Source organism: Emydura macquarii, unplaced genomic scaffold (genome assembly GCF_026122565.2).
Source record: "Emydura macquarii macquarii isolate MOO-44397 ecotype Brisbane River unplaced genomic scaffold, CSIRO-AGI_Emac_v2 contig_1768, whole genome shotgun sequence".
Lineage (NCBI taxonomy): Eukaryota > Metazoa > Chordata > Testudines > Chelidae > Emydura > Emydura macquarii.
In genome coordinates, this window is record NW_027131905.1 from 1,612,048 (window position 1) to 1,639,976 (window position 27,929).

The 27,929-nt window shown below is 38.4% G+C and overlaps 1 protein-coding gene across 2 annotated transcripts in view; it reads left to right on the forward strand.

The window, feature by feature from the left end:
- Positions 1–27,929, forward strand: part of LOC137158606 (high mobility group protein 20A-like) — a 40,386-nt gene that overhangs the window by 3,986 nt on the left and 8,471 nt on the right. The window contains exons 3-13 of one of the 2 annotated variants that reach the window (XM_067556415.1): positions 3,754–3,845; positions 4,947–5,023; positions 5,681–5,814; positions 6,167–6,246; positions 7,416–7,539; positions 11,270–11,396; positions 12,722–12,780; positions 15,216–15,324; positions 17,299–17,490; positions 23,922–24,013; positions 25,062–25,191. In XM_067556415.1, coding sequence (XP_067412516.1) covers positions 3,802–3,845; positions 4,947–5,023; positions 5,681–5,814; positions 6,167–6,246; positions 7,416–7,539; positions 11,270–11,396; positions 12,722–12,780; positions 15,216–15,324; positions 17,299–17,490; positions 23,922–24,013; positions 25,062–25,191 — 1,168 coding nt within the window. In that variant the 5' untranslated portion in view covers positions 3,754–3,801. The remainder of the gene's footprint in view (positions 1–3,753; positions 3,846–4,946; positions 5,024–5,680; positions 5,815–6,166; positions 6,247–7,415; positions 7,540–11,269; positions 11,397–12,721; positions 12,781–15,215; positions 15,325–17,298; positions 17,491–23,921; positions 24,014–25,061; positions 25,192–27,929) is intronic. The other variant, XM_067556416.1, reaches the window with a different exon arrangement.

Here is a 27,929-nt window from a genome sequence, read left to right on the forward strand (position 1 = left end):
GTCTGATTATCTAATTACCTCTATAAGCTTTGACTGGGGAACTAATTGGCATCTAAGTGATCAGAGTGTAGGGTCAGCTGTTCACTTCCTGCACTCTGTCACAAGCATGCATAGAACTACTGCTTTGCAAGATCAGTGGTTGATATATTGTTGCTGCCTCCACAGGTACTGTGCTACCAGATTTTAACTCATTTTTCAGTACTTAGTGACACATGTGAGAGAGAACACTTCAAATATGAAAGGTGCTGTATAAGACCCAAACAAGAAAATATTAGGCCCTGCCTTGCTTCCATTGAAGTCAATGGCAGTTTTGCGATTTAGTTCAATGAGAGCAGGGCTCGGGGGACAATGAAGAGCAACTTTTAAAAATACTATCTTCAGAACTAAATATTTTGGAATTACAAAGACACTTATTTACTGTCCTTTATGAATAAGGAATCCAAAGATCTTTCCAAACTGATTTATAAATAGTGGACCCGATCCTCAACTTGTGAATTTAGAAGGCTCTAATTTTTTTTAATTGGAAGTCAGATGCACAGGTCTAGGGGCAGACTTTAGCTTTATATTGTATGTTTTTCATCCACCACTGAAATGCAGCCACCTGCAGGCAACTGTTTAATAGTGCATAGCAACACTGCAACAATTATGTATAATATATTGCCATGTTTAAAACTCACAGCTTGGCATTGAATATTATTAATGTTATAACTGTTCAGGACAGGAAATGAAGAACAAATTACTCCTAGGGGAAACTTTAGGGCAGCAGAATATAATTATCCACTTTAATAGTTGATGTGTGGGTAAATTCACATATGTGAATGATTTGTTTCTGTGAAAGCTGGTTTCCAGACCTTTATTTCAGCCTGAGAAGTTCACAGTAGCTTAACCAGAAGTTGCTACAAGGTCCTGAAACCTGCAGTATACCTTCATGTATTAACTTTTTAAAAATACAGTTGAAAAATTATTAATTACACAGTAGTCATGCAGAGTCACACCCCTATTGGGGCAGGCTGACAGGGATAGAATAGGGATTGCCTACGCAAGTGGCCTGCTGCGTATTTGCACATGGGGTCCCTGCTAGCCCTTTGCACACCAGAGGAAAGTTCTCTGTGCCAATCCTGCCTAGGCAGGCGTGGAAGGTCACCTTGGGCTAAACTAGGGGCACAACTGCAGATCCGGTGTCCCAAGTGCCCCATGCAGCTGGTGCCGAGGGGCTGCAGCTTCTAGAATGGAATGGTAACTGTATGAGAGCCCTGCATTCTTGGATTGGGTCTGTGTTCCTACTCAGATTCCATTTGCCTAGAGCCTAAATGCTTGTGCTTTGTGTGGGTGGAGTGAATTTCATCCACAATGCATAATTTATTGCAACCCAATCTTTGTGTTTTAATAGTAAAAATACTATTATATGGGTATTTCTACTCCAGGATATATAGCCATAAAGATGCACTTCCTTTTCACTCAGTCCACTGACCTAATGTGCCATAGGTCACCGTGCGAGTGTTATCTTGAAAATAGCATGTTACTGAGTATCATTTCAGATGAACATTTACAAAGTATTTAACGGTCAAAGCAATCTAAATACAGTTAAGAACTAAAATGTTTCCCAAACGTAGCTTTAGTGATTGTAGGTTGAAGTCAATATTAATAGAGCTATACAAGTCTATATTCACTGTGTTGAAACGTGTATGTATATAATTTTTCCATCATCATAGCTTGTTCTCCAAAAACATGGCCATGACCTGGTGTTATCACTTATCTAATACAGTTCCTTAGGATGTTGACAGGGGACACTGCATCAGGCACCGTTCAGAGATTTGTCATGGCTCTCCACATTCACATTTGTATCCTTCCTTAGTTCCTGCTTCATCATATTATCACCCGTCTTTACTACTCCGATTCTCACTCGATTTAGAGTACACAGTGTTTTTGTTTGAAGTCAGTGCCTGGAGGGAGTTGTTCTGAAGCAGCCAGGTTCTCCAAGATATATAATCTTCTACAGCAATATCTGGGGAATCACATTTTTTAATTGAAGAAGAGTGCTTTTGCAAATACAGTGCCTAAAAATTCTCATGTACTATGTGCGTAGAATAGCTGAGTTAAGCAAAGTCTGAAAAACCATGTCTTGATACATAGTCGAATCACATAAAATCAATAGTGACGTTAACATATATAAAAAATCAGTGACCATGCTGCTGAATAGCGGAATAAAGCATTTGGAAGTGATACACATTAAACGGAAGGGGAAACCAGCAAAGACTTACATTAATCCATTGCTGAGGAGGAGCAATATCTGTGTCAAAGATACAGTGTTTAAGCATCCTATAATGATTGATTTCTAATGCCATATACATGGCTCTCTTGAACATAAGTCTGGATGTTTAGGTGATTACCTGTAATAAAGAGAGATTGAGGATTACAGAGATAAAAATAGAGGCTACTATACTATTTAAGAAGAAAATCCCTAAGGACTTCTATCTGTGACTCACTCATGCTTGTTTTAATACATAATGCACCATTGAGCTGTTTAGAATTCTGCTAGAGAAAGGCTGCTTGAACAAGATCTTTAAAACAGGAGAAAATAAACACTATTTCCCCCTCCCCCCATTCTCTCTTTTTAGGGACAGTTGTTTTGTTGGATGGACTTCTATTTTTCTCCTAAGACTGGGGCCTCTCCAGTATAGAGCTCTTCTTTAGATGGGCAATTTTCTCCTTTTAAAAATAAAATAAAAATTCTGGATGCCAAGAAAGAAAGACAAAAATCAATGTCCTGAAAAAATCTAACTAATCCCAGTGTTTAATGACACAGGGAGTCTTAACTATGGTACACTAGAGATCTTACAGTGTCACAGCTGTAAGCTCTGTAGTGTAGCTGCTCTAAGACAAGGGGTGAGAGCTCTCCTGTTGACATAATTAATCCACCCTCAATGACTGGTTGTAACTCCCCTGCCCACATAGCACTGTCCACACTGGCGCTTAGGTCGGCGTAATTTATGTCACTCAGGGGGGTGGCTTATTCACACTCCTGAGTGACATAAGTTATACCAACATAAGTGGTAGTGTAGACATAGCCTTAGGGACTGCTCCTGAAACTGTTTAAGCAGTCAGACGTGCTTGTTCTTAGGGCTGAAATCAACAGAGCGTTTGCTAAACTTTTACCATCAGGTCTTCTTTCTTGTCACATCAATCACTCTTTTTTATATTTTGCTACTAGCATTCAGTAGTTGCTAAAGATCACATTTCAAAAAACGTCACTGAGGGCTTGATCTAGGAAGTACTGAATGTCAGTGGGAGATGTGTGGTTTAGCAAGATCAGGCTTATTTAGTCAAATTCTCCTATATTGCACCCATAGAACCCTGTTGAAGCCAGTGGGAGTTACATGGGATTAAATAAGAGGAAAATTTGTCCAGTGTCCCTTGTCTCTGTGTGTCTCTCTGAATATACACTATCTCAATATGTATTTCTGTGGTCAGAGCTTGTCTACACTAAAGGTTTACACCTATGCTGCAGCTACGTCCAAATACACCAGTACAAAAAAGACTTATAGTGTAGATAAGTTCTTAGTATCCAAGCATGCTAATAATTGACGTTGGAATTTTTAAAAGTACTTTGCTTTGGTTTAGCAATTTGTCTTCCTGTTGACTTCAAGGGCATTTTTTTTAATTTCACCCTAATATGCAACTTTCATACAGTATGAGTAATTGAAGTAATTGTATATTAAAGATATAATGCATAAAAATATCTTCTTCCTACAGAATTCTGTCTGTTGCTGCAAATGCCAATAGAGATGCATTGTCATATATATGGTAGATAAGACTAGTTATGGAGTTGGAACAACAAACAGAAGGTACTATGTGACTTCTGATACTTTTTTTATACTACTTGTCTGTCTTAAATGCTTGTGATATAATTGACAATAAAAGTAAAATTTAGTTTATCTTTGTCTATTGCTTCTGACTCTGTATAAAGAAACTCACTTTCACGATTACCATATTTTATCTCCAATACTAGCACTACAGTTGGGTTAGGTTTACTGTTGATGGACATTCTTTTAGTGATGCATTTTATAAACTGTATGGCTTTTGAAACTGCATCTGATGCCCAGTGGAGACTGAAAAAAGACAGTGTCTGCATCAATAAATTGAATAGCTGAACTGCTCAGAGTCACTGTCTAAAATAAGATGTTTTGGAGTTTTGCATTATGTTCTGAAATGCCCATGTTGCATAGATCATAGTAAAAATGAAGAAGGAATGTGTATTTTAGAAGTAGCATATGTGATAAACACAGGATTTTTAGTTAGCTATATCTGACATGGAGATGTCCTAAAAATACAGTATAACATTGCTAGATAGCTGAGTTTACATAGTCTGTGTATAATACAAACATGGATCATCTCCAAACACCACAGCAGTAAAATATTGCTCAAGAATAGAAATAGTTTGAGTTTTCTGGTATATTACCTGAATATTTAGGCCAATATGCACAACAAAAGGAGATGATATACTGAAAGGATTTTTTTTTTAAACCTGCTGTTGCCCTTGCAGTCAATCAATGTGTGTTTCATTTTGGGGAAGGTTGCAGGGGTTACTTCCTGCAGGACTCACCTCCTCTTACAAGTAGTGGGGGCAGTCTGGTAGAATAAGGCTTTTTTGGAGGTGGAGGGGGAGAGGATCAAACTGCCCATAAAAATAGGAGAGGGGCCCCAAAAAGCAGCCCTTTCCTACTCCCTAATTCCTGGATCTACTATTGGAAATTTAGTCCATGTTATAAGGAGCGAGGGAAGGCTTCAGGGCCCACTGTCCCTCACCAGGAGCAATACTTTTGGGGGATTAAGGGGAGCTGGGAGGGAAATAATAGGCTACCGTGGTGTCCTCTTCAACATTCAACCCACTTTCCTTTATGGTCTCCACTCTCCATCAAGAAAACTTCAATCTTCTTTTTCCCCAGAAGAAGCCCTTCGGTTTGGGTCATTTCCACTCAAGATAGGAAGATGCTGTGCGGGAGAGTGATAGAATTGGACAGAGGTCAGACAAGTACCCTTTGTCAATGATAATGTTGGATGTGAGACTGTATCTTGTCCTCTCCATGTATACAATATTCACCACCTATACTTAGTTATGGAACCAAGAATTAAACAAAGGGATTTCTTTAAAAATTCCCAATCTTCAGTGTTTCCCTAGCAGTAGGAAAGTTACCTGGAGGTACAGAATGCTGATACTTGTTTATTTGGTAAAAGCATATTAATCATTAACTTTTTTTATTTCCATTTATAGTACAAATATTTAAAATGTTGAATAGATTATAACAGCCTAAAACATGATTAACAGTCCGATTCATCTGACATAAAAGTAATAAGCTCTTAATGAAATACCATGTGACTGCCAACATTGTTCTTACCTTCTTTACAGTGATTGCAGTGTAATTTTTCCTCCATCCTATTATAACAATTTAATAGATCATTATAGAAGATCAGACAGAAAGGTTAGATAGGACTTTTTGGGTCCATTCTTATCAGAAGCACCCTTAAAAATAAAAACATCCCACAACTTTCTCAAACCTGTGACTGAGCTGTGGATAGTCTAGATATAAGAACAGGAGTCGATAGAAATTTCTTTCCAAATATGGATAACTGAAGGCTTTTCATTTTACTTTAATGACACCACAGTCCTTTTTTTGTCCAGGTGGAGTCAAAGGAATACCTTCAGGAAGTCAGATGCTTCACGTGTATCCTCATAATCTGCCATCTCAGGCACTGCAACACGTTGTGTTAGCAGGACAGCTGGACATGAAGGAACAAGCTTCCAGTGAGCCAAAGGTATATGTTTAGAGTAACAACACAGGATTGGACCAACTTAATATAATTTAGTAACAACCACTGGTATGTGTTGTTAATTCACTACTAATGGAAGGGAGTCAAGCTGTACATTAAGCATAAGAGACATTGTATAGGAGCATATATAACATTCTAATTAACTACGACTGTACTTCATACAGGTTTAAATAGTAGTAATGTGAAGATGGTATGGTGAAGGTTCCCATGTAACTGCTCTGTGTACATAATAGTTCACAAAATGGTAGTCATATCTCTTCATAAAGTGAGACTTTGCTTTGAGACTTTCAGATGAAAGGCAGGGTAGTCCAAAGTATTTTACCTCCCTCTTTCCCAGAAAAGAAAAGGTGGCTGGCCTAAAGGGAAGAAAAGGAAACCTCCAAGGGAATTTTCAGCACCTCGTGCCCCTACAACAGGGTAAGTGTGTTACAGTAACGTGTTATTCAGATAACTTACAGTTCTCCTAAAATGTTGTCTTGTATGCAGTATATTAAAGCAACTTTGGGTTCTGAACTATAGAGGTTTAGAGAGCGCTAAAGACTTTGGAAATGGCCTCTGAAGTCTATTAAATATTTATAGCTTGGAAAAGCTAGAAATCCTCAACTGTATTTTGATGAACACCTTTTATTAATCCCACCAATAAAAAAAGTGCAGGGATGGACTGAAATGGCTAAAGGGAACCTGTTGTGAATTGCTCAATTGACATCTGCAATCTGGACTGGTGTACAGCTGTGTCACCCTAATCCCTCATTCCTGGGCACTGTCTTGCACTTGCCCCCACTGTGTGAACCTCCCACTCCTGGGTCAGCCCATGCACAGCCTCCTGCAAGCAAGCGATCCCTGAATTAGTGAATGAGCTCTTCTGGCCAGCCACTCATGAGATTATGTTACAGAATGACCCAGCAAATTCCCCCAATCCCAGGTGCACCCCTGGGAACTGCCATTTTACAGAGTTCAGTGTTGCCCACTGGACTCTGCAAGCTCATTGATTAGTCAATTTATCAAATAAATTGATATGCACCAGCCCTACACATACCCAAAGCACATACACTGCTTTAGATAAAACTAACAAACACTGCTTTCAGTGTTTGCCTGGATCTGCTCCAAACAATGTGAGACATATATTTATTACATAGGAGAGCCTCATAACCACACATGGGATATTGCAAGAAACAAACAATTATAACAATGATGTTCAGTGTGTCATGAGTATTCCAAAAATATCTTACATGACATACTTTGAATTAAACCATACACAGTTACGTTATAAGGATGAAGATGAATGATGCACAATCACACCATAAGGGTGTACACGGGGTGCACTGTGTCACAAGCAGTCGTGTCCTTTTAATCTATAGGTTAATGCAGATTTGTGTACCCATATGGGAATTTTTCTTTAAAGTGCTTTTGAGGGAAGGTTTACTTAACCATGTGGTTGTTGTATAACTAGCAGTTCCCTAACTTTATAAAGGATTAACTACCAGGCGGTATTTCACATATATATTTAAATATATACATAATCACAAATGAATCTTACTAATGTATATATTTTTAATTGCTGATATATTGCCCACTGTTGGTGTTAGGTACGTGATATTCTTGAATGAGTGGAGAATTAAAATGAAGGCCAAACATCCAGATTTGCCTTTTACTGAAATAACCAAGATGCTGGCTACTCAGTGGTCTCAACTTCCTCAAGCAGGAAAGCAAGTAAGCCTTTTCATTATCATCTTATAGTATTAAAAAAAATATTTAAAAAAATATAAAAGCATCAGCAAAAATACTAAATACAATTAATAAAAAATTTTAACAAACAAATTAAGCATCCTAAGCAAAAGCCTTAAAGCCCTATCAAATCCCATAGTACACACACATTCAATTTTAAAATATAAAAAAAAAATTACTTAAAAATATGTTAATACCCTAAAAAATAAATAATAAAAAACCACGCCTAAACCTATTAAATCTCACAAAAATTATAATAAATGCTACCTCCAAAGCTTTAAATTGCATACAAGCACAACTTTGGGCTCAAAAAATAAGCCAAAGTCTCATCCAACAAAAACTTAATAAAATCCTGCCTAATAAAATAAAAAAATTAATTTAAAATACTACCACCACCCAAAAAAAAGCCTTAAATCATTAATAAAAAATATTAAATTTCACAATAAATGCCCAAGCACAAGTAATTATAGCATATGTAATAACAATATCTGCTGCTTGCATCATAAATATACATAAAATAGTCTCCCTAAGCCTCAATATAAACAATAAAATATTACAGCCTATTAAACACCTAACATAAAAATTAAAAAAAAAAACCTCAATTAATTTACAAAGCTGCACACATAAAGCCGTATTAAAATCAAAATTAAAATATATTTATAAAAAACCACTTACACAATTTACATACCCTTATAAAAAAAATAAATTAAATATATAAAATTATCAATATGCTTTATTATCCAATAATTCTATCATTGTGTACATTAAACAAAGTTGTGTTTGTATACGCACGCAATGTACCCAAGTTATAATTAATCAAATGTATTAAAAAAAATTAATCCTGCCCAAAACAAATGTTATTGCAATGTTGCTGTATTAAAATTATGTAATATAATTTATAAAACATTAAAAATATATTTCAATTATTAATAGTAAATATTAATGTTGTAAAATATATTCAATCTATAATATTAAAAATCAATACTAATTTAATACAACGCATGCTAACACATTCAAACATAATAACCCTGCTTACACACATTCAAAAACAATTAAAAACTATAAATTTAATAATTAAACATAATAAAACTAAAATAATCAAAGTCCTAAATGCTGCAAAAGCTGCCACAAAGCACAGTTGGTAAAAAACCCTATTGGGGTGGTCCCCCACTGCCACTGGGATTTTTAATCTAGCCCTGCATCCCATTGTGCTCGTGTGTGTATTGCAAATAGTTTCTGTAATGGCTGCAGTGGGACTCTTTTGGTGGACTAAAAAATCCCTAAAGCAACTCAAGGGCCTAAAAGACCCCCGCATACAAGTAAGGCGGCACTCTGCAATATACCCTGCCAACAAAAAAACACTAATCATTCAGACCCCAGCTGGGGTGCCTTAAACCATAATTAAAAATGTGTATCAAAAAATCGTCGTGGTGGCATATTAAGTTAAAACCACCACCCAAAAAAAAAATGTTGGAGGTCCAGTACAATTTGAGTTGCTTGACCTCTGTTCTACAGGCTTAGCATAGCATTCAATTGCTTGCTTGGCTATTCTGACCCCTGTAGCATGACATCTTTCAGGTGGCAAAAACTAAAGAATAGTATAAATGTCTGAGTTTCTGCATAGCATGGCACATAATAAAACAAAATACAAATACTGTATGCTTGCAGCTGCACATAAATAACAATAATAAAAACAACAATTTATCCTTAAACGTCTAAAATACATTGTTTTATTGTCAAGGGGCATACTTTTACTCCGCCCCTCCTATCACCAAATGTTGTTTTAACAACCCCAATTATTATAATAAAAATAAAATATAATTAAAAATAAAAACCTAATATAAATAATATATATAATAATTAAAAAAGTATTAAGTAAAAATTATTTATAACAAAATATAAATAATTATCACTTAAACAAAAAAAAGGTGCTCTATCAACACCTAACTCCGCAGGAGGTGCTGCCGGTTGGACCAAAGGCCACTAACTCCCTGGCAGGGCCCCTAAAAAAAGCCATTCCTGTATACAGCCTTCTAAGTAACTGCTTAGCTCTCCAAGCTTAATAAATATAATGTATTATAATTAATTTTAAGCTTTATATCTAACTAATATATTTATAAAAAACCTGGCACATTAAACCTTATTAATCTGCAAATAAAGCGTACCGTATCTCACTAATATCCACACTAATCACAAAATATCCAAAACCAACAGTAGCGAACTAAAAGAGATGTATTTCTGATATTCCTGGACAGGTGTATAGTTGTGTCACCCCAATCCCTCACTCCTGGGGCCCATCTTGTTCCACTGTGTGAACCCCCACTCCTGGGTCAGCCCACACAGAACTTCCTGCAAGCAAGTAACTCTTAATTTAGTGAGTGAGTGCTTCTAGCTAGCCACTCATGGATTATGCAATAGAATGACCCCAGCAAACACCCCAAGTCCCAGATGCAACCCTAGCAACTGCCATTTTACAGAGTTCAGTGCTGCCCACTGGACTCTGCAAGCTCATTGGTTCATCAATTTATCAAAGAAATTGATATGCACAAGCTCTGTCACTTTAAATGAAGTCTCTAACACACACTAAGCCATATGCACTGCTTTAGATAAAACAAACAAATCAGTTTGTTAAATACAGAAAAATTTAAATGATTATAAACCAGAGGAATATAAATCAGATTTGATCAGGATGAAATAAAAGCAAATCGCATTCTAAACTAAGCTCAATGTTTTCAGTAACCTTACAAAGTCAGATAATGCTCACCACAGGCTGGCTGAACTCCTTCAGCCAGGCCCTCCCTGTAGACCAGTGTTTCTCAACCTGGGGGTTTAGAGGGGTCGCAAGTGCAGAGCTGGTATTGGGGGTGGCAAGAAAGGCAATTGCCTGGAGCCACAGGGGCGCCATGAAACTAAGTTACATGCCTCAGCCCCATGGGGGTGGGACTCAGGCTTCAGGGGTACAGTAGTTTGGAAAGGTTAAGAACCACTGCTGTAGACAAGTCTTTCAGTTGCTTGATATTGTTTTGTAGATGGAAGTGGAAGAGAGAGAGAGCTAAATGTCTCCTCTTTTAACATGTTCCTTTGCCATCCCCTGGGTGACCGACAATGTCCGGCATGGCTTCCTCCTCTCGAGTTAAACGAGTATCCCCTTATCAGGCTTAGGTTAGTCCACTGTTCCTGGAAGAGCTGGGTTGTTTTATGCATGCCTTAGTAAAGCGTTAACCACCACTCTGCCTTTAGTGTTTGCCTAAATCTGCCTCAAGCCATATGATACGCATATTTGGAAATATTACATAGCAGAGCTTCATAACCATACACATGACATTGCAACAAACATACTCCTATAACAATAATGTTCAGTATGTCATGAGCATTCTAAAAACATCTGACTTGACATACTTTGCATTAAACAATATACAATGACACTATAAGGCAGTGTTTCTCAACCTGGGGTTTTAGAGGGGTCGCAAGTGCAGAGCTGGTATTGGGGGTGGCAAGAAAGGCAATTGCCTGGAGCCACAGGGGCGCCATGAAACTAAGTTACATGCCTCAGCCCCGTGGGGGTGGGACTCAGGCTTCAGGGGTACAGTAGTTTGGAAAGGTTAAGAACCACTGCTATAAGGGTAGACACGAATAATACACAATCACACCATAAACGTGTACATGGGGTGCAGTGTGTCACAGTGTTATAACAAGTATGATATCTTCTTTGCAGAAATATATTAAAGAAGCAGAAAGGGATAAACAAAGATATATGAAAGAATTAAAAGCCTATCAAGACTCTGAAGCCTATCAAGCTTTCTTAGAGAGAAGAGCAGTTCACAAAGTGAAGACCCTGTGTGGTAAATTGGAGAACAATCATATCAGTTATTTTAAAGAAATGAAGGAATATCCCATTTGTACCTTAACTAAAATTGCTAGGAAAAGCATTCTGGATCTGAACACATCTCACTGTTACTACCGTTTTTTAATTTGGTCAGCCTATTAATTATAGTATCATTATTATTGAGCCTCAAAATTGAAGGAAAACAAAGCTATATTGTGGATGCGTTCAAGGTCTCAGTTGAAGAAACTATATTTGCAAAGCAATTGTTTACTCAAGTATGTGTGATATTGTAGATTAACAAAAAAGTGACATTTTATCTGACTTGCTGTTTAATTATTATTTGCTATTGATTTTCAACATCATCTACTTTAGACATACTGTCTGCCTCCTTGCTTGCCCTTTAAGGCTGAATGTACTTTTAGAAACTTACACTCCATGGAATAAAGTTAAGAAAGGAAATAAATAGTGGATTGCTAAAACAGTGTACTACTTCTTACAACAGAGGGGAAGGGGGCTGAATGGTCAGCAATTGTCTGTCTTAACACTCTAAATTTGCACGATTTGCCCAATTCTTTTTTCAGCTATGCATTGCAGTGCCTTCAGCAGAGCCTGTAATTCAAGTTTACAACTCCATGATCCTGTATTCTGTAATTCAGATTAGAATTTTGGAGTGGAAATCATATCAGTAAATACCCATTGCTAAATAGAATTACTTTAATTTTCTATTGCCTGTGCAAAGAGTTCTTGAAAGAGACTGGCACTTTATTTTCATTATTGCTTGTATTGCACTGTACAGTAGTCTCGGTAGTTATTTTTGCAGTTAACACAGCAAGCTTCTTTTTACTGGGAGCAGTTCAGTACACTATTTCAGCAGTGATGTGAACTAAGCAATTTAAAAAAAAACTTTGTTAAATGTTTGTCATACTATGTTTAAGATTTCACTAGGGAGTTGTGAGGGAATTTTAAACACTTCCTTTCAAATCCTCTGGAGGAAGAAAATGGTAGAGTGGACAAATAGCTCTATTTATGAAGATTCAGGGAAATGTCTTTTAAAAAAACATGTTAGTGTTTGAGATAAAGAAACAATATTTTAATATGCTTAAAAATCTAAGCCCATTGAAGGAAACAAGTATTTTTCCTTTGTAAAAAAATTAAGAATTTTATATCCCATTATAAAATATAATTAAAGATGGTCCCCTTAAGATTCCCATTAATAATATTTTGGCAAAACCAGGGGACCACTAGACCACTTTTCTGTTGGAAAAAAAATATTTTTTTCAAAGTTGCTTGACTTGTTCTCTGTATTACAGTTAAAATAATAGGACTTGGTTTTTCCATCAGGAACTGTATCTCTAGGAAGTAGATCTGAGAATGAAGCTCTTGCTTTGTCAGCAATAGATGTAAGTACATTGAAACTGCATTTGAGTGGAGGGTGGGAGGGAGAGAGATAAGTTTTAACTAGTTAATGTCAGCTGGCTGATTTTAATGGTGACATACAGTGTTGTAGACACACACAAAAACTGTTCTAAAAAAATGTTAAGGTCACAAAATCAAGAGCTCAACATTTAGGAAAGGCCAGAATTCAGATTGTCTTTGCAACCCTATTTTTACCTCCTTGTGTGCATGCATTATGATTAGGGCTTCTGAATTTTGGTTTTAACACTGACAATATAAAAAATAAAATGAAATTGGTGTTTATCCATAAACCCCAGGAAAACACCAGAAATGGCTATTTCATCTAATGATTTGTCTACATGGACCAGTAATAGTAGATTACAGGGGTGTAATTTCTAAAGTGCACTAATGTGTTGTACATTAATTGTTCGGTGTAGACTCTGTTGGTGTACGCTGAATGTTCACCTACACTGCATACCTCTTTTGGCGGCGTGTAGAGTACGTACACTACATACCTCCTGGAACAGTATCAATAGCTGTATAGATGGTGAGGCACTACTGAGGCGAGGGAAGACACCTGAACCCTGTGACTCTGTTGCCTACATGGCACTCTCCTCACCTACGCATTGCCTCTGTCACCATCACTGCTATTTTAGCTGTGTGTGTACCACTGCGGTGGAGCCTTTCCCCATTCTTCCCCCCACCAGAGTCTTTCTCTGAAGTGTAGCTTCACACCGCAGTGTGGACGCAGCCTGCTTTTCACTGCGGTGGGTAACTACACATACCCTACACACTGCAGCAAGTGATGTGCAGTCTAGACATAGCCTAAATGTTCCTTAGTCCTCCTCAACTAGTGCTGTTTCAAATAGCAATACATTAAAGGGCAGTACGGAACATTTACAAAGGAATTACTCATTATAATATATAGTACTGTAGTAAGTAATGTATATAATTTACATTATTCAATACAGTAAATACAAAGAGAGAGCCCTGAAAATATCCACTTTTGGACATCTGCATAAAACTAAAAAATTGCTAAAAATAACCCCCCCCAAAATGAAATTATTAAACCTGAAAGACAGAAACCCTAATTATGTTACAATTTTTAATTAAATGATCACATACTATTTTTCCAATAGGGCTCTTCCTCATTCAGTGCACAGGATGGATGATGCTCTTTTAAATGAATCAGTGTGGCATGTAACTTCCTGGTCTGATTTAAAAAGGCAAAACCAAACGCTTTTACGTGCAATTGTGGCAACTTGAAATCTGTTCAAGTGAATGCATGGACTTAAAGTTGTGACAGAAATGTATGGAAAGTAATTGTTCTATTGAATATACTCAATTATTTTTCAAATGTACTGCTAATAATGGCTTATGAGTCACCTTACAGAAGTGGGTAGGTAGTTTTACTCTACATATTTACCAATAAAGAAACAGCTCCAGAGGATGTTTATATGTGTGACTTGAGACAGGTCATCAAGTTGGATGGAGAGCTGGGAATGGAACCCATGTCTCCATACGCCTAATACCAATCTCTCTCCACAGGACTGTTTACAAGGACTATCTTATTCTGTTGTTTTACTGTGCGTGTCATTCTGTCACACTTAAAGGGAACCTATCTTGGCTGCATATCTCCATTGTGGCAGCCAATTTTTCTCTTATTTCCTTCTCTGTTCACATGCCTCAGCACTAATACTGTGCCATACATTTGGGTAACTGTAAGCATCTTTTCCCATGCTGGCACGTTACACCTGGTTTATGTGTTTTATGGTGACCCTCCTTCTGTTTTTAGCAACTTCTAACCTTCATTACAGCACATTTATTTGTTATCAGCATAGGGTCTTGAGCGGTAAACAAGAAGACAATAATAGTGCTCTCCTTTGACATTATTATTATTGTACTTTTCAGCACTTCCTTAAAGGAATAAATAAAACGACTTAGGCCCAAATCCTCTGCACAGACCAAGTAACTCATCTCCATACTGATGATCTCCATGAGAAAAAGGGGAAGGAATCCTGAACCCCAGGCAACAGAGCTGCTTTGGGGGTGGATGTCCATGGAAGGGGGACTAGAAGACTTGCATAGCAGTGGATTCTCCAGTCTCCACTTCCACCCACTGCAGCTTCAAATATCCCCAGAGTGACAGGGCAAAGGATGTGCAAGTACACCAGTATCACTATCCTTGGGGACCTCTGTGCCTATGGAGTCAGGATTTGCCCTAAAACCAAGAAGAAGAAAAAAGAGTTGAACATTCTACATAGTTCTCACTGTCTTGTGAAATCTCTTTATGACCCATGTCTTGATGGGATTTGGTTTGTGTTAGGAGCAAAGAGGGTTTTTTGGCTTGCAGTAGGTAATGTTTCTTAATTACTCATTGTTCAGTAGATATTGACTGATCCTTCTCATCCTCCCTGTTCTGCCTCTTTCATCAAAACAGAGAGATGAAAGCAATGACCTGTATTGTCGGACATGTAACCAGTTTTTCAGTTCTTTTCATAACAAGAAAGAACACCTAATGGGAAAGCAACACTTACAGAATTTAACAGGTAGTGTTAAAATGATTTTCAATTGTGTGCTAATCAAGCCAGCTTGCACCTCAAACAGAGTATCCACTGGTAATCGTGCTAATATAAAATGGTACGCAAATCTAGTACCTTAAGTAGCTGGCTCTTACTGCCCCCTCATAGTTCATATAATCAGTGTCCCATTGTAAGACTGATTTTTCATAAATAGATACTTTGTAACTGAAAAAGAAAAATCATCATGCTTTCACATTTTTCATTGACTAGAATTTGTTTTAATTTTTTAAAATAAGTGTATTTAGAAATTTTAAAAAAAACCTGACTTATTTTTCTTAATAATTTTGTGAGTTTTTAATATTTTGAATACTTTCCCTCTAGCAGCCCCGTGACCTCACAAAATTCTGATTCATAGAAACTTCATCTTGTGCATTAGGCAGCTTTCAAGGAGAGGGATAGCAAAATGTTCAAAAAAATTGCTATTTCTAAAGCTAGTCAGAAAACTCCATTCTGACCAAAGCAAGGAGATTGATTTTTGCTTGTAATGGAGCATGCTTTACTCATCAACAGCTTTCACCACCCCTTCAAATGCACCAAGTGATCTCTCTTGTTTTCTCTGACACAGCTTTCCTACCGTGTCAGTACTGGTCAGGAAACGGGGATTTTGGTTTCCTACCATTGATAGCATGGCAAGTACTGTCCACTCCTTCAGTTCGATATGACCTAATCTTTCAGCCTTTCCAAAAATGTTGAAAATGGTCTTTTTGTGACACATGCACACACAATAAAAAGGTTTATTTTTAAATAACGAGGCAGTTCCAAAACCACTTTGATTTAAAAACCAGTTAAGGGTGTTAAGTGTGAACAGGACACTTACCTATCACTTATCTATCACTTTCAAAATCCAGGCACTTCCTTATTAATATATTTCCTTTTATTTGCTTCACACTGTAAATCTTAAAGCACCCACTAAATCAATGCATTATTCTTATTGAGAAAAGGAAATGCATTTCACATCACAACAAAATAACCTTAACTCTGATAATAATGCTATTATTCCAACAGTAATAATAAACACAAAACCCCCTAGAGATAAATAAACAGTGACATATTAGTGATATGTAATGCTAAGCATCAAACACAAGTCCATATACATACGTTTGCACAAAATCAACACTGTGGTACTCTTTTGCTATTAAAGTACATATATAACAGTATTTCCAAGACAGACCAATTATAATTATTATACAAAAAATTTCTACTGCCAGTTTAAAAATATATTTAACTGATACTTGAGAGTTTACACTAGAAGATGAGCTCTGAAAGTGTGTTTTGAACTTTAGTGCCTCTGAAGTTCACTGATTTCAGAGGTACCATGGAGAGCTCTGGCTGTGCTCTTGAGTATGGTGTCTGAAATCCAGTCTATTAGATAGTTTAGGTGGGCTGCCTGATAACATGCTGAAGTCTGAGAAGGCCAGTCTTCTGGTTTCTTTGCTATTCTGCAGAAGCTTTATATTGAAATCTTCTTTTTTTCCCCATCATTTAACAAAATGTAAATTACTGGCTCAATTGGAATTCATAAGATCCCTTTTACTCTACCTCAGAGTTTTGCTGTTCTAATAAATGTTAAATAGTATCAGGTTACTTCTGTTTTAAAAAAAGAAAAAAAGTATAATCACCAGTAATGGGGGAGAGGAAAATCTATCACCAGTAAAACATCAACAGCTACCAGAACACTGTATTTAGGATAGTTCATTATTTTTCCCTGTTCTGTGTTTAAGGAAATGTCAAATGCTGTCGCATGGTAATTATTGGTATGTGGTGATTGTTTACCGCTCACCACTGTAACAGCTTAAGATTTTATTTCATATAAAATCCGCAACTACATTCAGGCAAACCTTTGTTATTCCAAAAATTTGGAATGCGTTGTAACATCCTTGATTTTAAAAAAAGTGGTTAATTTTTTTAAACCTGTTTTTTTATTTATTTATTTTTGTCCAGGAGAGTTTGAGAAAGAAACTGCTGAGTTCTCTAAACAGCAGAAACTGCAAGAGGAAAAGGAGGAAAAAGATGAGTCAGAAGGAGAAACTGAATCTACAGATGTTTTTCAGTTTGGGGGCCTGACCTTCCAGAGGAACTTGGCTTCATTTGATCTTTGTTTTTTGCAGGAGTTTATCTTCAGACTTCTAAACTGTAAGTTTGCAATTTAGTTTACAGAATATACGAGAGAAGTCTTTTTCAGATATTAAATACCTCGTATGCTAAAAGAATACTGATAGAGGTGAACTGGAGTTTGCATTTCAACCTTAAATGTTTCATCTGGTCTTCAGGATGAGGCATAAAATTCAGGTCCTGACCATTTGTGGTCATCAGGGGTGGAGTCGTCAAAAGCTCTCAACATTGGCCTATCTCTGCTCCTGTTGCCATCATTGACTGCAGTGGCCGCCAAATTAAGACAATGTTGAGGGCTTTTGAAATCCCATCATAAAAGTCCCAAAGGAAGGGATGTTAATCAAGGTATCCTGCACAGATTCCACATCAGGTAAATATATTGTGCCTACCTAAATTCACGTGGAAGTTTCAATTAGATCCAGTGTTTCACTTCTCTTTCTGTCCTAAATTGTTCTGTATTGTTGCTGTGCACCACTATATAATTGCCATGTTATATCCCAAAAGTGATTGCATTTCAATGCTGGATGAAGAAATCCCTTTACGTCCCTTACCTAACTCACATGGTTCCTGTGGGACTTAAATTAAGTAATGATGATAAAGCGTTGTGAGTGCATTTTATCTGACTTGCTCAATTTCAAGTAATAGTTTATATTTGTTTAGTGTATAATTTTAGTTTTAAAAGGGCATTCTGCTCGGTTATGTATTTTATGGATGAATGGTGAATTTTAAATAATTCTTTTGTGAAGACTTAATGAGACCTCTCCTCCTTGCATTACCCTCTCAGCACACCAAATTGCATGTAGAGAGAAGCTGAATTTAGTACAGTCCAGAGAAACAATGATACTAATTCTACTTTTTTTAAAAACTTAGCAGCAGGTTTCTGAATCTGAATCTTCCCCTTTAAAACATCTGTCAAGGAGTAAATCCTTTTCTGTTGTAAAATTTAAGTTTTATCTTTTAAGATCACTATAAAAAATAAAATGACAACTTTTGTAAAACCTGACAAATGCATGGGCATGATTTGTTTAAACTAAGATTTATTATTCCTTGGGTTCAAAAGGACATACAATTTAATTAAATTTTTCTTCCCATGGCACTTCAGGATGTATACAAAGTCTTCAATATTAATATCATCTCTCAAAACTGTTTTTGAATGCCAGACAGCTACAGTATGACAACCAAATGGTGAAATTCTTCGGATAAGGGAAAATAATAGTTGGGAGGGAGGATAGGAAAAATTAGTTGGTGTCTGCAGTAGACCCAAAAACAGAGAAGAACCAGATAAAACATTCATGGATCAACTCTAAAGACACTTAATACCTAGATTATCAGGCCCATGGGGGACTTTTGTTATCTTGATACTGAGTCTGCTGGGTAATAAATACAATTAAACATGCATTGTCAAAAATATTCCTAAATTACATAGACGACAACATTATGTGTCTTAAACAAGAAGAGATAACATTGTCAATCTACTCCTTACAAACCAAGAATTGAATAATAACATAAGAATAATAGATATATTTGGAGCTACTTTCATTCAGCATAATAAGGAATGGGTTCGTAGAATGCAGCATAGAATTTAGAAATCTGTTAAGACCCAGTGAGAGGAATGATTAAAATCATCAATAACACAAGCCTAAAAAATTTAATTAAGGCCTAACAGGTTACAGCTACTCTGAAGAAAAAGAATTCAAGCAACAAGAACCAGCCACTACCACTTCATGAATACCAGAAAGGCAAAAAAACCCAAACAATTGTACCAGAAAATGGGGGGGGAGTGGGGGAAGAGAGACAACCAAACAAGAATATACAGGGTCACTTAAGGTTTTTAGAGAAAAGATAACAGCAAAAAAGCAAAATGGATTCAGGTAACTTAAAAGACCTCAGAAGAGTGAAAGGTATTTAGGAATATACTGTGGAGGAGAAAGCTGTTCTATAATGAAAATAAGTATTAACAAATGAGGATTTACTGGTGAAAATTTCCCCAGAGAGCAGGACTGAAGGGGCTCCTTAAGCCTGCAGTAGCAGCTGCAGAATGATTCTAGTGGTGCTGTCATTGCAGGCAGATGTGGGGCTTTATTTGTTCCCCAGCCCTCGCAGAGAACTGCTGCACAAGATCTGGTCACCTGGGCTTTTCAGGGGTCAAAGATTTGACCTTTAACTGATATTTAACTTATATTTTGCATCCCCAAATTTACCCCAGGGTTCTCTTCTGCCCCTGTTTGCTCAACCGCGCCTCCATTTTGGGCTCAGTCTTACCAAGGTGAAACACCCATTGGTGTGAATGGAAGTCTTGTCTGAGTAGAGACTGCAGCCCTCAAGTGTAACTACTTTGTTAGTTCAAGTGTTTACATATGTCCATTACACTGTAGATGTATGTGCGTTACATGCACTGATGCCAGAGAATTTTCCCTAGCAGTACCCGTAGAGGCGCACCCACCTGCTGTTGAGTTCCTCATGCTGTGAAGCAAGAGTATAAAAGCCAGAATCTCCCTGCCTCTCCTTCAGTTTTGTCTTACCATCCGTGGCCAGTGGTTGGAGCATTGGTGTTCCTTGGGAGCAAACATATCTTATACCTAGTGTTACTCTTTCTCTCACATGATGTTTCAAAAATCTTATTTTGTTTCTTTATTTTTCATTTTATTTTAAAAATGCAAAAAGAATTTTTTAGTTCTACCCTGTTTTTTCTGTCAGGAGGGCCTCCGGGCCCCACTTAATACTGGAGGAGCCTATGCCAAGATCCCATGGTTCAAATGTTGTGTGGGCTGGAGAAAACCAGTGCTTATTGGTGATCCTCATTTGTATTTTCTCAAATGTAATTTTTCAAACTGGGAGGCAATATCTCAGGTTTATAGCAGAGTACCAAAGGACTCCAGTCGCTGATAGAGAAATGAGACATCCCTCCACAATCAGCTCTATGGCCTTCTTTAAACACAACAGATTCCACAGCCAGGGCCATGGTGATGGTGGTAACGAGGGACAGATCCTCCTGGCTGCAGTCCTCCAGGATTCCTGGGGAGATGCAGCAAACAACTGATGACTTTCCTTTGAAGGGATGTGCTCTGTTCTCATATAAAACAGATAAGGCTTTGCACACACTAGAGTGTTGAAATCCTTGGGCCTCTCTACAGTGATGATGAAGAAGATAAGATATCATCTTCAATACCAGCCCAGAGAGTTATACTGTCCCTTTCATCAGGCTAACCGAGGTCTCTCAGAAGGAAAAACAATGGCTTCTACTTCCTTGCACCCTTCAGCTTGGCAGCTGCAGGCCTCAAAGTAGTTGTTTTGACTCTTAATGTTGAGAACAGAATACTATTTGACCTGGACCTCACTGGTCTGTCCCCATCTTTCTGGGACAGTTATCCCTTTTCCTACATATCTGGCAGTCCATCACCTCAGACGAAAGGGTGCTAAGCATGGTGGAATTGAGATATACTCTCCAGTTCCTTTCTACCCCCACCTCTCTACCTAATCCCTCTTCAGGGACCCCTCTTATAAGTCTGTGCTGAGACAAAAAGTGCATGATCTATGTCTTTTGGGAGTGATAGAAGAGATGCCCTCTCTGCATTGGAGCAAAGGGGTTTACTCCCAATACTTCCTAATACCCAAAACCAGAGGAGTTCTCAGACTCCCTAGACTTTCGGAACCTCATTGCAGTTTTTTTCTGTCTCTGGATCTGTTTACAACTCAACTGAACAGGAACCATTGCCAGTTCCGTTCCGAGGGGAAGGGTCACACCCCAGGATCAATATCAGACACTTTTCTGTTTCCATGGAGCAATGACCTCCTCTAAGCATACCCACCAATACTCTTGATTCCCGGGGTCATTCTAAAGCTCAAACATGATCATGGCAGAGTGATCCTTATAGCTCCAGGCTGGCTGATACAGGGGTAGTACTCAGACCTCTGCAAACTGTCCACTTGTGAACCTTTACTGTTGCTAGTTGTCAGAAACCTCCTGATGCAAAACCACGGCTGGGTACTTCACCCAAATCAGCAAGTGTTGGACCTCTCAGCATGGGTCATCACGGTTGAATATAGAGGAGGCAGGTTGCTGAGTGGCAGTCCAGAATGTGCTGTTCTTTAATAGCAGGCAACGTTCCATGAGAGCTGCTTACCTGAGTAAGTGGAAGCATTTCTCCATCTGGACATCCTCCCATAACATGATCCTGACTCTTGCTAAGCTTCAAAGAGTTCTGGACTTTTTTTGCACCTTAAGAAATATTAGAATGAACAATTTTAGAAAATATTAATATGGGAGATCACCAGACACTAATTTAACCATAAATTCTTTTGTTTAGTCCAAAGGCCAAATGGTATTTTATACAATTGCTCTAAACATGCCTAACAGCCTAAATTAAGCAGTCACTTACACCCAATACAGTAACAAGTACTCATAAGCATGTGACCAGTATACTTACAAATAGACCAGATCTAGGGAAAACATCTCATTCTGATGTGCTCCAGCATGATCAGGGAAGGTCTGACAAAGAACCCTCAAATTCATAACTTTATATACCCTTCAACAAACAAATGCTGATATTGCCAATTACTGACTTCAGATAAAAACAATTCAGATAAAATAACAATTCAGATAAAAACAATTCACCCTTAATTCCAATCTTTAATTCAGATAAGATTTACATCCCCCTTTCTTCCCAAGGCATTTCTTCCCCTTCTTCTTGCTGACCAATAGTTTTTCCATTGCACCTTGGTTCACATAGGCTTTACTTTTAAAATAACACTGGTATGTGGGTTGGGAAGGTTTATGTTGGATCCTTTTAAGAGAGATTCATTTTGTCATATTTAAAACATTTGCAGTCACTCCTGTCAGTCAGAGGCCATTTCAGAAACTTTCCCTTATTTCATTAGTTATTCTTTGACCTTTATAACTCATTATTTTCAAAGCCTTTGTTCTAGTTGCTATTCAGGGCCTTTCTTTTAAAAAAAAAAACCATATATTTCCTTAACCAAATTTAAGATAGCTCTAATTCTTTAATTTCATATTTTTCCTATGAGGACTCAGGTCTAGCCCTTAGCTCCATTAGGATGCTCTGGTGGCCATCTCAACATTTCAATGTCAAAAATGGTAAGATTTTTTTCACTCACCCAGTCATGCCTGTCAAAGAACAATCATCTTCCTGGGATTTGGCATTGTCTGTGCTTATGGACCTCCTTTTGAGTTTTTAGCATCATGCTCATTTCTACATATGTCAGCAAAGGTAGCTTTGTTAGTAGCCATCACCTCTGCCAGGAGGGTGGGAGAACTGAATGCACTGGTCACTGATCCACTGCACACAGTCTTCTACAAGGACAAGATTCAGCAGGGACCACACCCCAAATTCCTCTCAAAGGTGGTTTCTGACTTCCATTTGAATCAGTCCACCTATCTACCTACCTACAAGTGTTTTCCCCAGAACCACATACTCATAAGGACAAGCAGAGGCTCCACACCTTAGAAGTCCGTCAAGCTTTGGGTATTTACCTGGATAGGATAAAACCCTTCTGGGAGTCTTCCCTGCTCCGCATTTCTCATGCAGAATGTATGGAGGGGGTCATCCGGTTACAATTCGGAGGTTCTTAAAATGGATCACCAACTACATTACAAAATGTTATGCTGTCAAAGGAGTAACACCTCCTGACAAACTTACAGTGCACTCAGCCAGAGCATGTTTGACCTCAGCAGTGTTTGTGGCTCACGTCCCAATTATAGACACCTATAGAATAGTGGTACTGTCTTTGATTCATTCGTTCACCAGGCATTACGCAATCTCTGCTGCATTCAAGGAGGATACAAATATAGGAAAGGCGGTCCTACAGTCAGTTACAATGAGACTCCCAGCCCCACTCCCTGAGGTAATAGCTTGGGAATCACCTATAGTATGGACACATGCAGCCACATGCAGAAGAAAAAAGTTACCTCCTTGTAACTGTTCTTCAAGATGTGTTCCATATGTCCATTACATGACTCACCCTCCTTCCCTGGTGCATCAGAGTCTACCATCGGTTCTGGTACAAAGGAACTGAAGTAGGGAAAGAGTGACTTTGCTCTTCATACCCTCACTTTGGTGCATAAGGAATATGGTGGGTTGGGCTGCCCCTACAGATATCACAGGTCAAACTCTCCAGCACCAGTGCATGCATCGTGCACACACTACTGTGTAATGAAACACATCTCAAAGAATAACAGTTACAAAATGATGAGTAACCCTTTTTTCTTTATTTCAATCATCATAGTCATCTGGCGTGCTGTGGACTGTACAATAGTACCCCTTTGTTGTCATGTCTTCATTATGTAATGCCTCTAACTTTTAAATTGATTCTTAGTGGGCAGCTTTTGTGTAGGTCGGGTTAGCTGTAATTTCAGTTCTGTTTCTTTTATGGGTTTTGTTCAAATGTATGTAGAAAATATTACAAACTAAATTGAAAATGTTCTTTTTTAACAGTTAAAGAGTTTGAATTTTGTGAACTAAAAAGAAGTTTGACAAAGGCATATGAAGAACAGGAAAGTTTAAAAAAGCAGTTGGAAGATCTAAAGGTAAATAATCTGATGTCCGAACACCAACCATGCACGCAGACATTAAGGTTTCTGTTCTTTTTGTGATCTTGCTATACTTATGACTTTTGTGTGAGTTTTTGTGTACTCTGAAAACATTTGAGATCTTGGACCAGATCCTCATCTGGTATAAATTGGCATAGTTTAAACCAGCTGATGCTCTGTCCCCTTGTTGTTTTATATCACTCCTGTCATTCATATCTGAATTTTTTGAGGTATGTAATGTTCAGAACTGAACTGGTGAGGCCCAAGTACAGCAGGCTAACCACTCCATTAATTTTATTTGTGATACCCCCATTAGTGCATTCAAAGGGCCTGATCCTGCAAAAATGGCACATGGGCTTTTTACCCCCACATGGACTCTTGAGAATAATGCTTTGCATGTCCGTGTCAATTTTGATATTGAGGCCCAATATGGCATTTTGATTGTTTGTGACAAGCATTAAATTTAGCCAAATTGAGACTTGTCAGCAGGTCAACTCCACTGAAGCAAGGAGTACCTCATTTACACAAGTCTCTTTTTGGCCCAACCACTTTAATTCTCAGGTCTTTCTTTGCAGCTTTTTTTATATTGCTTCCTAACCAGCTTTGTCTCATTTTTACCACTAGTGTTTGTTACTACACAACTTCTTGAATTTCAGATAATTTGTACTCCAGTTTTAATCAACTGGTTCAGTGTGCTGTCTGAGTTTTTGCCTTCATATGTGTGCTCTTGTATTTGCAAATCTCAGCCCCTTTATAATGAAAAAATAATTTGTCCTCCCCTCTATCTCTTTGGATTGGGCAGATTCCATTGTTCACAATGGAATCACAAGAAAAGTGATTAAATTACCAGCATAACACTTGTGAAAAGAACCAAAAGAGAAGTAACTTTTTCATTACCATGAGTTTATCTGATTAGTTCAATGGGTTCTGTGGGCCAAATGTTCAAATCTGAGAATAAAAATGAAATTATTTTGTCATTTTTTTCATGTACTGCTAGGTGACTATGTTGTGTTCTTAAGCTAAAACACCTTTTGTGCAATTTTAGAACCAGAAGTTGAAGTTGGAAATGGATTGTGCAGCTATAAAAGCATATAGTGGTGCTTTAGAAAAAGAGTTTGAAAATTTGAATATGGTTCCAATGCTGTTCCAGTTTCATCTGCAAATAGTGCACACTAGTAAGTTAATTGTTTTTTTCTTCAATTAATCATTTGTTTTACTATTGTTCAACAGATAATATTGAAATCATCTTCTGAGATAGTTTCTGTGAATTAGGACTGTGGGACTTCTGGGTCACTGATGGTATGTCGACCCAGCAATTAAACACACACAGCTGGCTCACATCAGCTGACTCAGGCTACAGGGCTGTTTAATTGTGGTGTAGACATTTAGGTTTGGGCTGGATCCCAGGCTCTGGGACCCCATGAGGGAGGAAGGTGTTTAATTCTAGAGACATGCCCTGAGTCCAATCCCTTGCTGTCACAGGCAACCACATCCCATTCATAAACCATTCATTTATCAGGCTTCATCTTAAATCTAGTTAGGTGTTTGCCCCCATTACTTCTGTTGAAAGCCTGTACTCGAACTTCATTGCTCTAGTTAGAAGCCTTCTAATTTCCAGACTACATGTATACCTGACCAGTTTATACTTTTTTGTTCTTGTGCCAATGTTATTTTTTAGTTTAAATATTGCTAGAAGAGCAATACAGAAGTTTTTGGAGAGTGGCAGGTACAACTTCCTGGTGCAAGTGCTGGAGGAACCAATTAGTGGCCAAGCTTCTCTTGACCTGCAGCTCACATAAATGGAAGAATTGGTAGGGGAAGTAGAAGTGGATAGCAATCTGGGTAGCAATGACCAGGAGATGGTCGAGTTCAGAATCCTGACAAAAGGAAGAAAGGACAACAGCAGGATACGGACTCCGGACTTCAGAAAAGCAGACTTTGACTCCCTCAGGGAACTGATGGGCAGGATCCCCTGGGAGGCTAATATGAGGGGGAAAGGAGTCCAGGAGAGCTGGCTGTATTTTAAAGGAACTTTATGAAGGGCACAGGAACAAACCATCCTGATGTGCAGAAAGAATAGCAAATATGGCAAGCGACCAGCTTCGCTTAACAGAGAAATCTTCGGTGAACTTAAACACGAAAAGGAAGCTTACAAGAAATGAAAGTTTGGACAGATGACTAGAGAACAGTGTAAAAATACTGCTTGAGCATGCAGGAGTGAAATCAGGAAGACCAAAGTACAATTGGAGTTGCAACTAGCAAGGGACATGAAGGGTTTCTACACATATGTTAGAAACAACAAGATGATCAGGGAAAGTGTGGGCACAATGGGGGAGGCAACCTAGTGACAGATGATGTGGAAAAAGCTGAAGTCTTCAATGCTTTTTTTGCCTCTGTCTTCACAGACAAGGTCAGCTCCCAGACTACTGTACTGGGCAGCACAGAATGGGAAGGAGATGAGCAGCCCTCAGTGCTGAAAGAAGAGGTTCAGGACTATTTAGAAAGGCTGGATTTACAATGCATCTGAGGGTTCAGAGGTTGTTGGCTGATGTGATTGCAGAGCCAGGGGCCATAATTTTTTAAAATTTGTGGTGACTGTGGGAGGTCCAGGATGATTGGAAAAAGGCAAATATAGTGCCCGTCTTCAAAAAAGGGAAGAAGGAAGAACCAGGGAATTACAAACTGGTCAGCCTCACCTCAGTCCCTGAAAAAATCATGGCACAGGCCCTCAAAGAATCCATTTTGAGGCACTTGGAAGAGAGGAAGTAATCAGGACAGTCTACATGGATTCACGAAGGGCAAGTCATGCCTAACCAATCTGATTGCCTTCTATGATGAGATGACTAGCTCAGTGGAAGTGGGGAAAGTGGTGGACGTGATATACCTTGACTTTAGGAAAGCTTTTGATATGATCTTCCACAGTATTCTCATCGGTAAGATAAAGAAGTATGGGTTGGATGAATGGACTATAAGATGGACAGAAAGCTGGCTAGATCATCGGGCTCCACCGGTTGTGATCGATGGCTCGATGTTTAGTTGGCAGCTGGTAACAAGCGGAGTGGCCCAGGGGCTGGTGCTGGGGCTGGTTTTGTTCAACATCTTCATTAATGATCTGGAAGATGGGGTGGATTTCACCCTCAGTAAGTTTACAGATGACACTAAGCTCGGGGGAGGGGAAGATACACTGGAGGGTAGGGATAGGATACAGAGTGACCTAGACAAATTGGAGGATTGGGCCAAAAAAAATCTGATGAGATTCAACAAGGACAAGTGCAGAGTCCTGCATTTAGGACGGAAGAATCCTATGCACTGCTACAGACTGGGGACCGACTGGCTAAGCAGCAGCTCTGCAGAAAAGGACCTGGGGGTTACAGTGAACAAGAAGCTGGATATGAGTCAACAGTGTGTCCTGGTTGCCAAGAAGGCTAACAGCTTATTGGGTTGCATTAGTAGGAGCATTGCCTGCAGATCGATGGAAGTGATTATTTTCCTCTATTCAGCACTGGTAAGGCCACCTTTGGAGTATTGTGTCCAGTTTTGGGCCCCCCACTACAGAAAGGATGTGGACAAATTGGAGAGAGTCCAGAGGAGGGCAATGAAAATTATTAGGAGGCTAGAGCACATGTCTTAAGAGGAGAGGCTGAAGGAACTAGGCTTGTTTAGTCTGCAGAAGAGAAGAGTGTGTGTGTGGGGGGGGAGGGTTATAGCACCGTTTAAGTACCTGAAAGGGGATTCCAGGGAGGATGGAGCTAGGCAGTTTTCAATGGTATTAGATGACAGAACTAGGAGCAATGGTCTCAAGTTGCAATGGGGGAGGTCTGGGTTGGATATTAGGAAAAACTTTTTCACTAAGAGGGTGGTGAAGCACTGGAATGGGTTACCTAGGAAGGTGGTTGGAATTTCCATCCTTAGA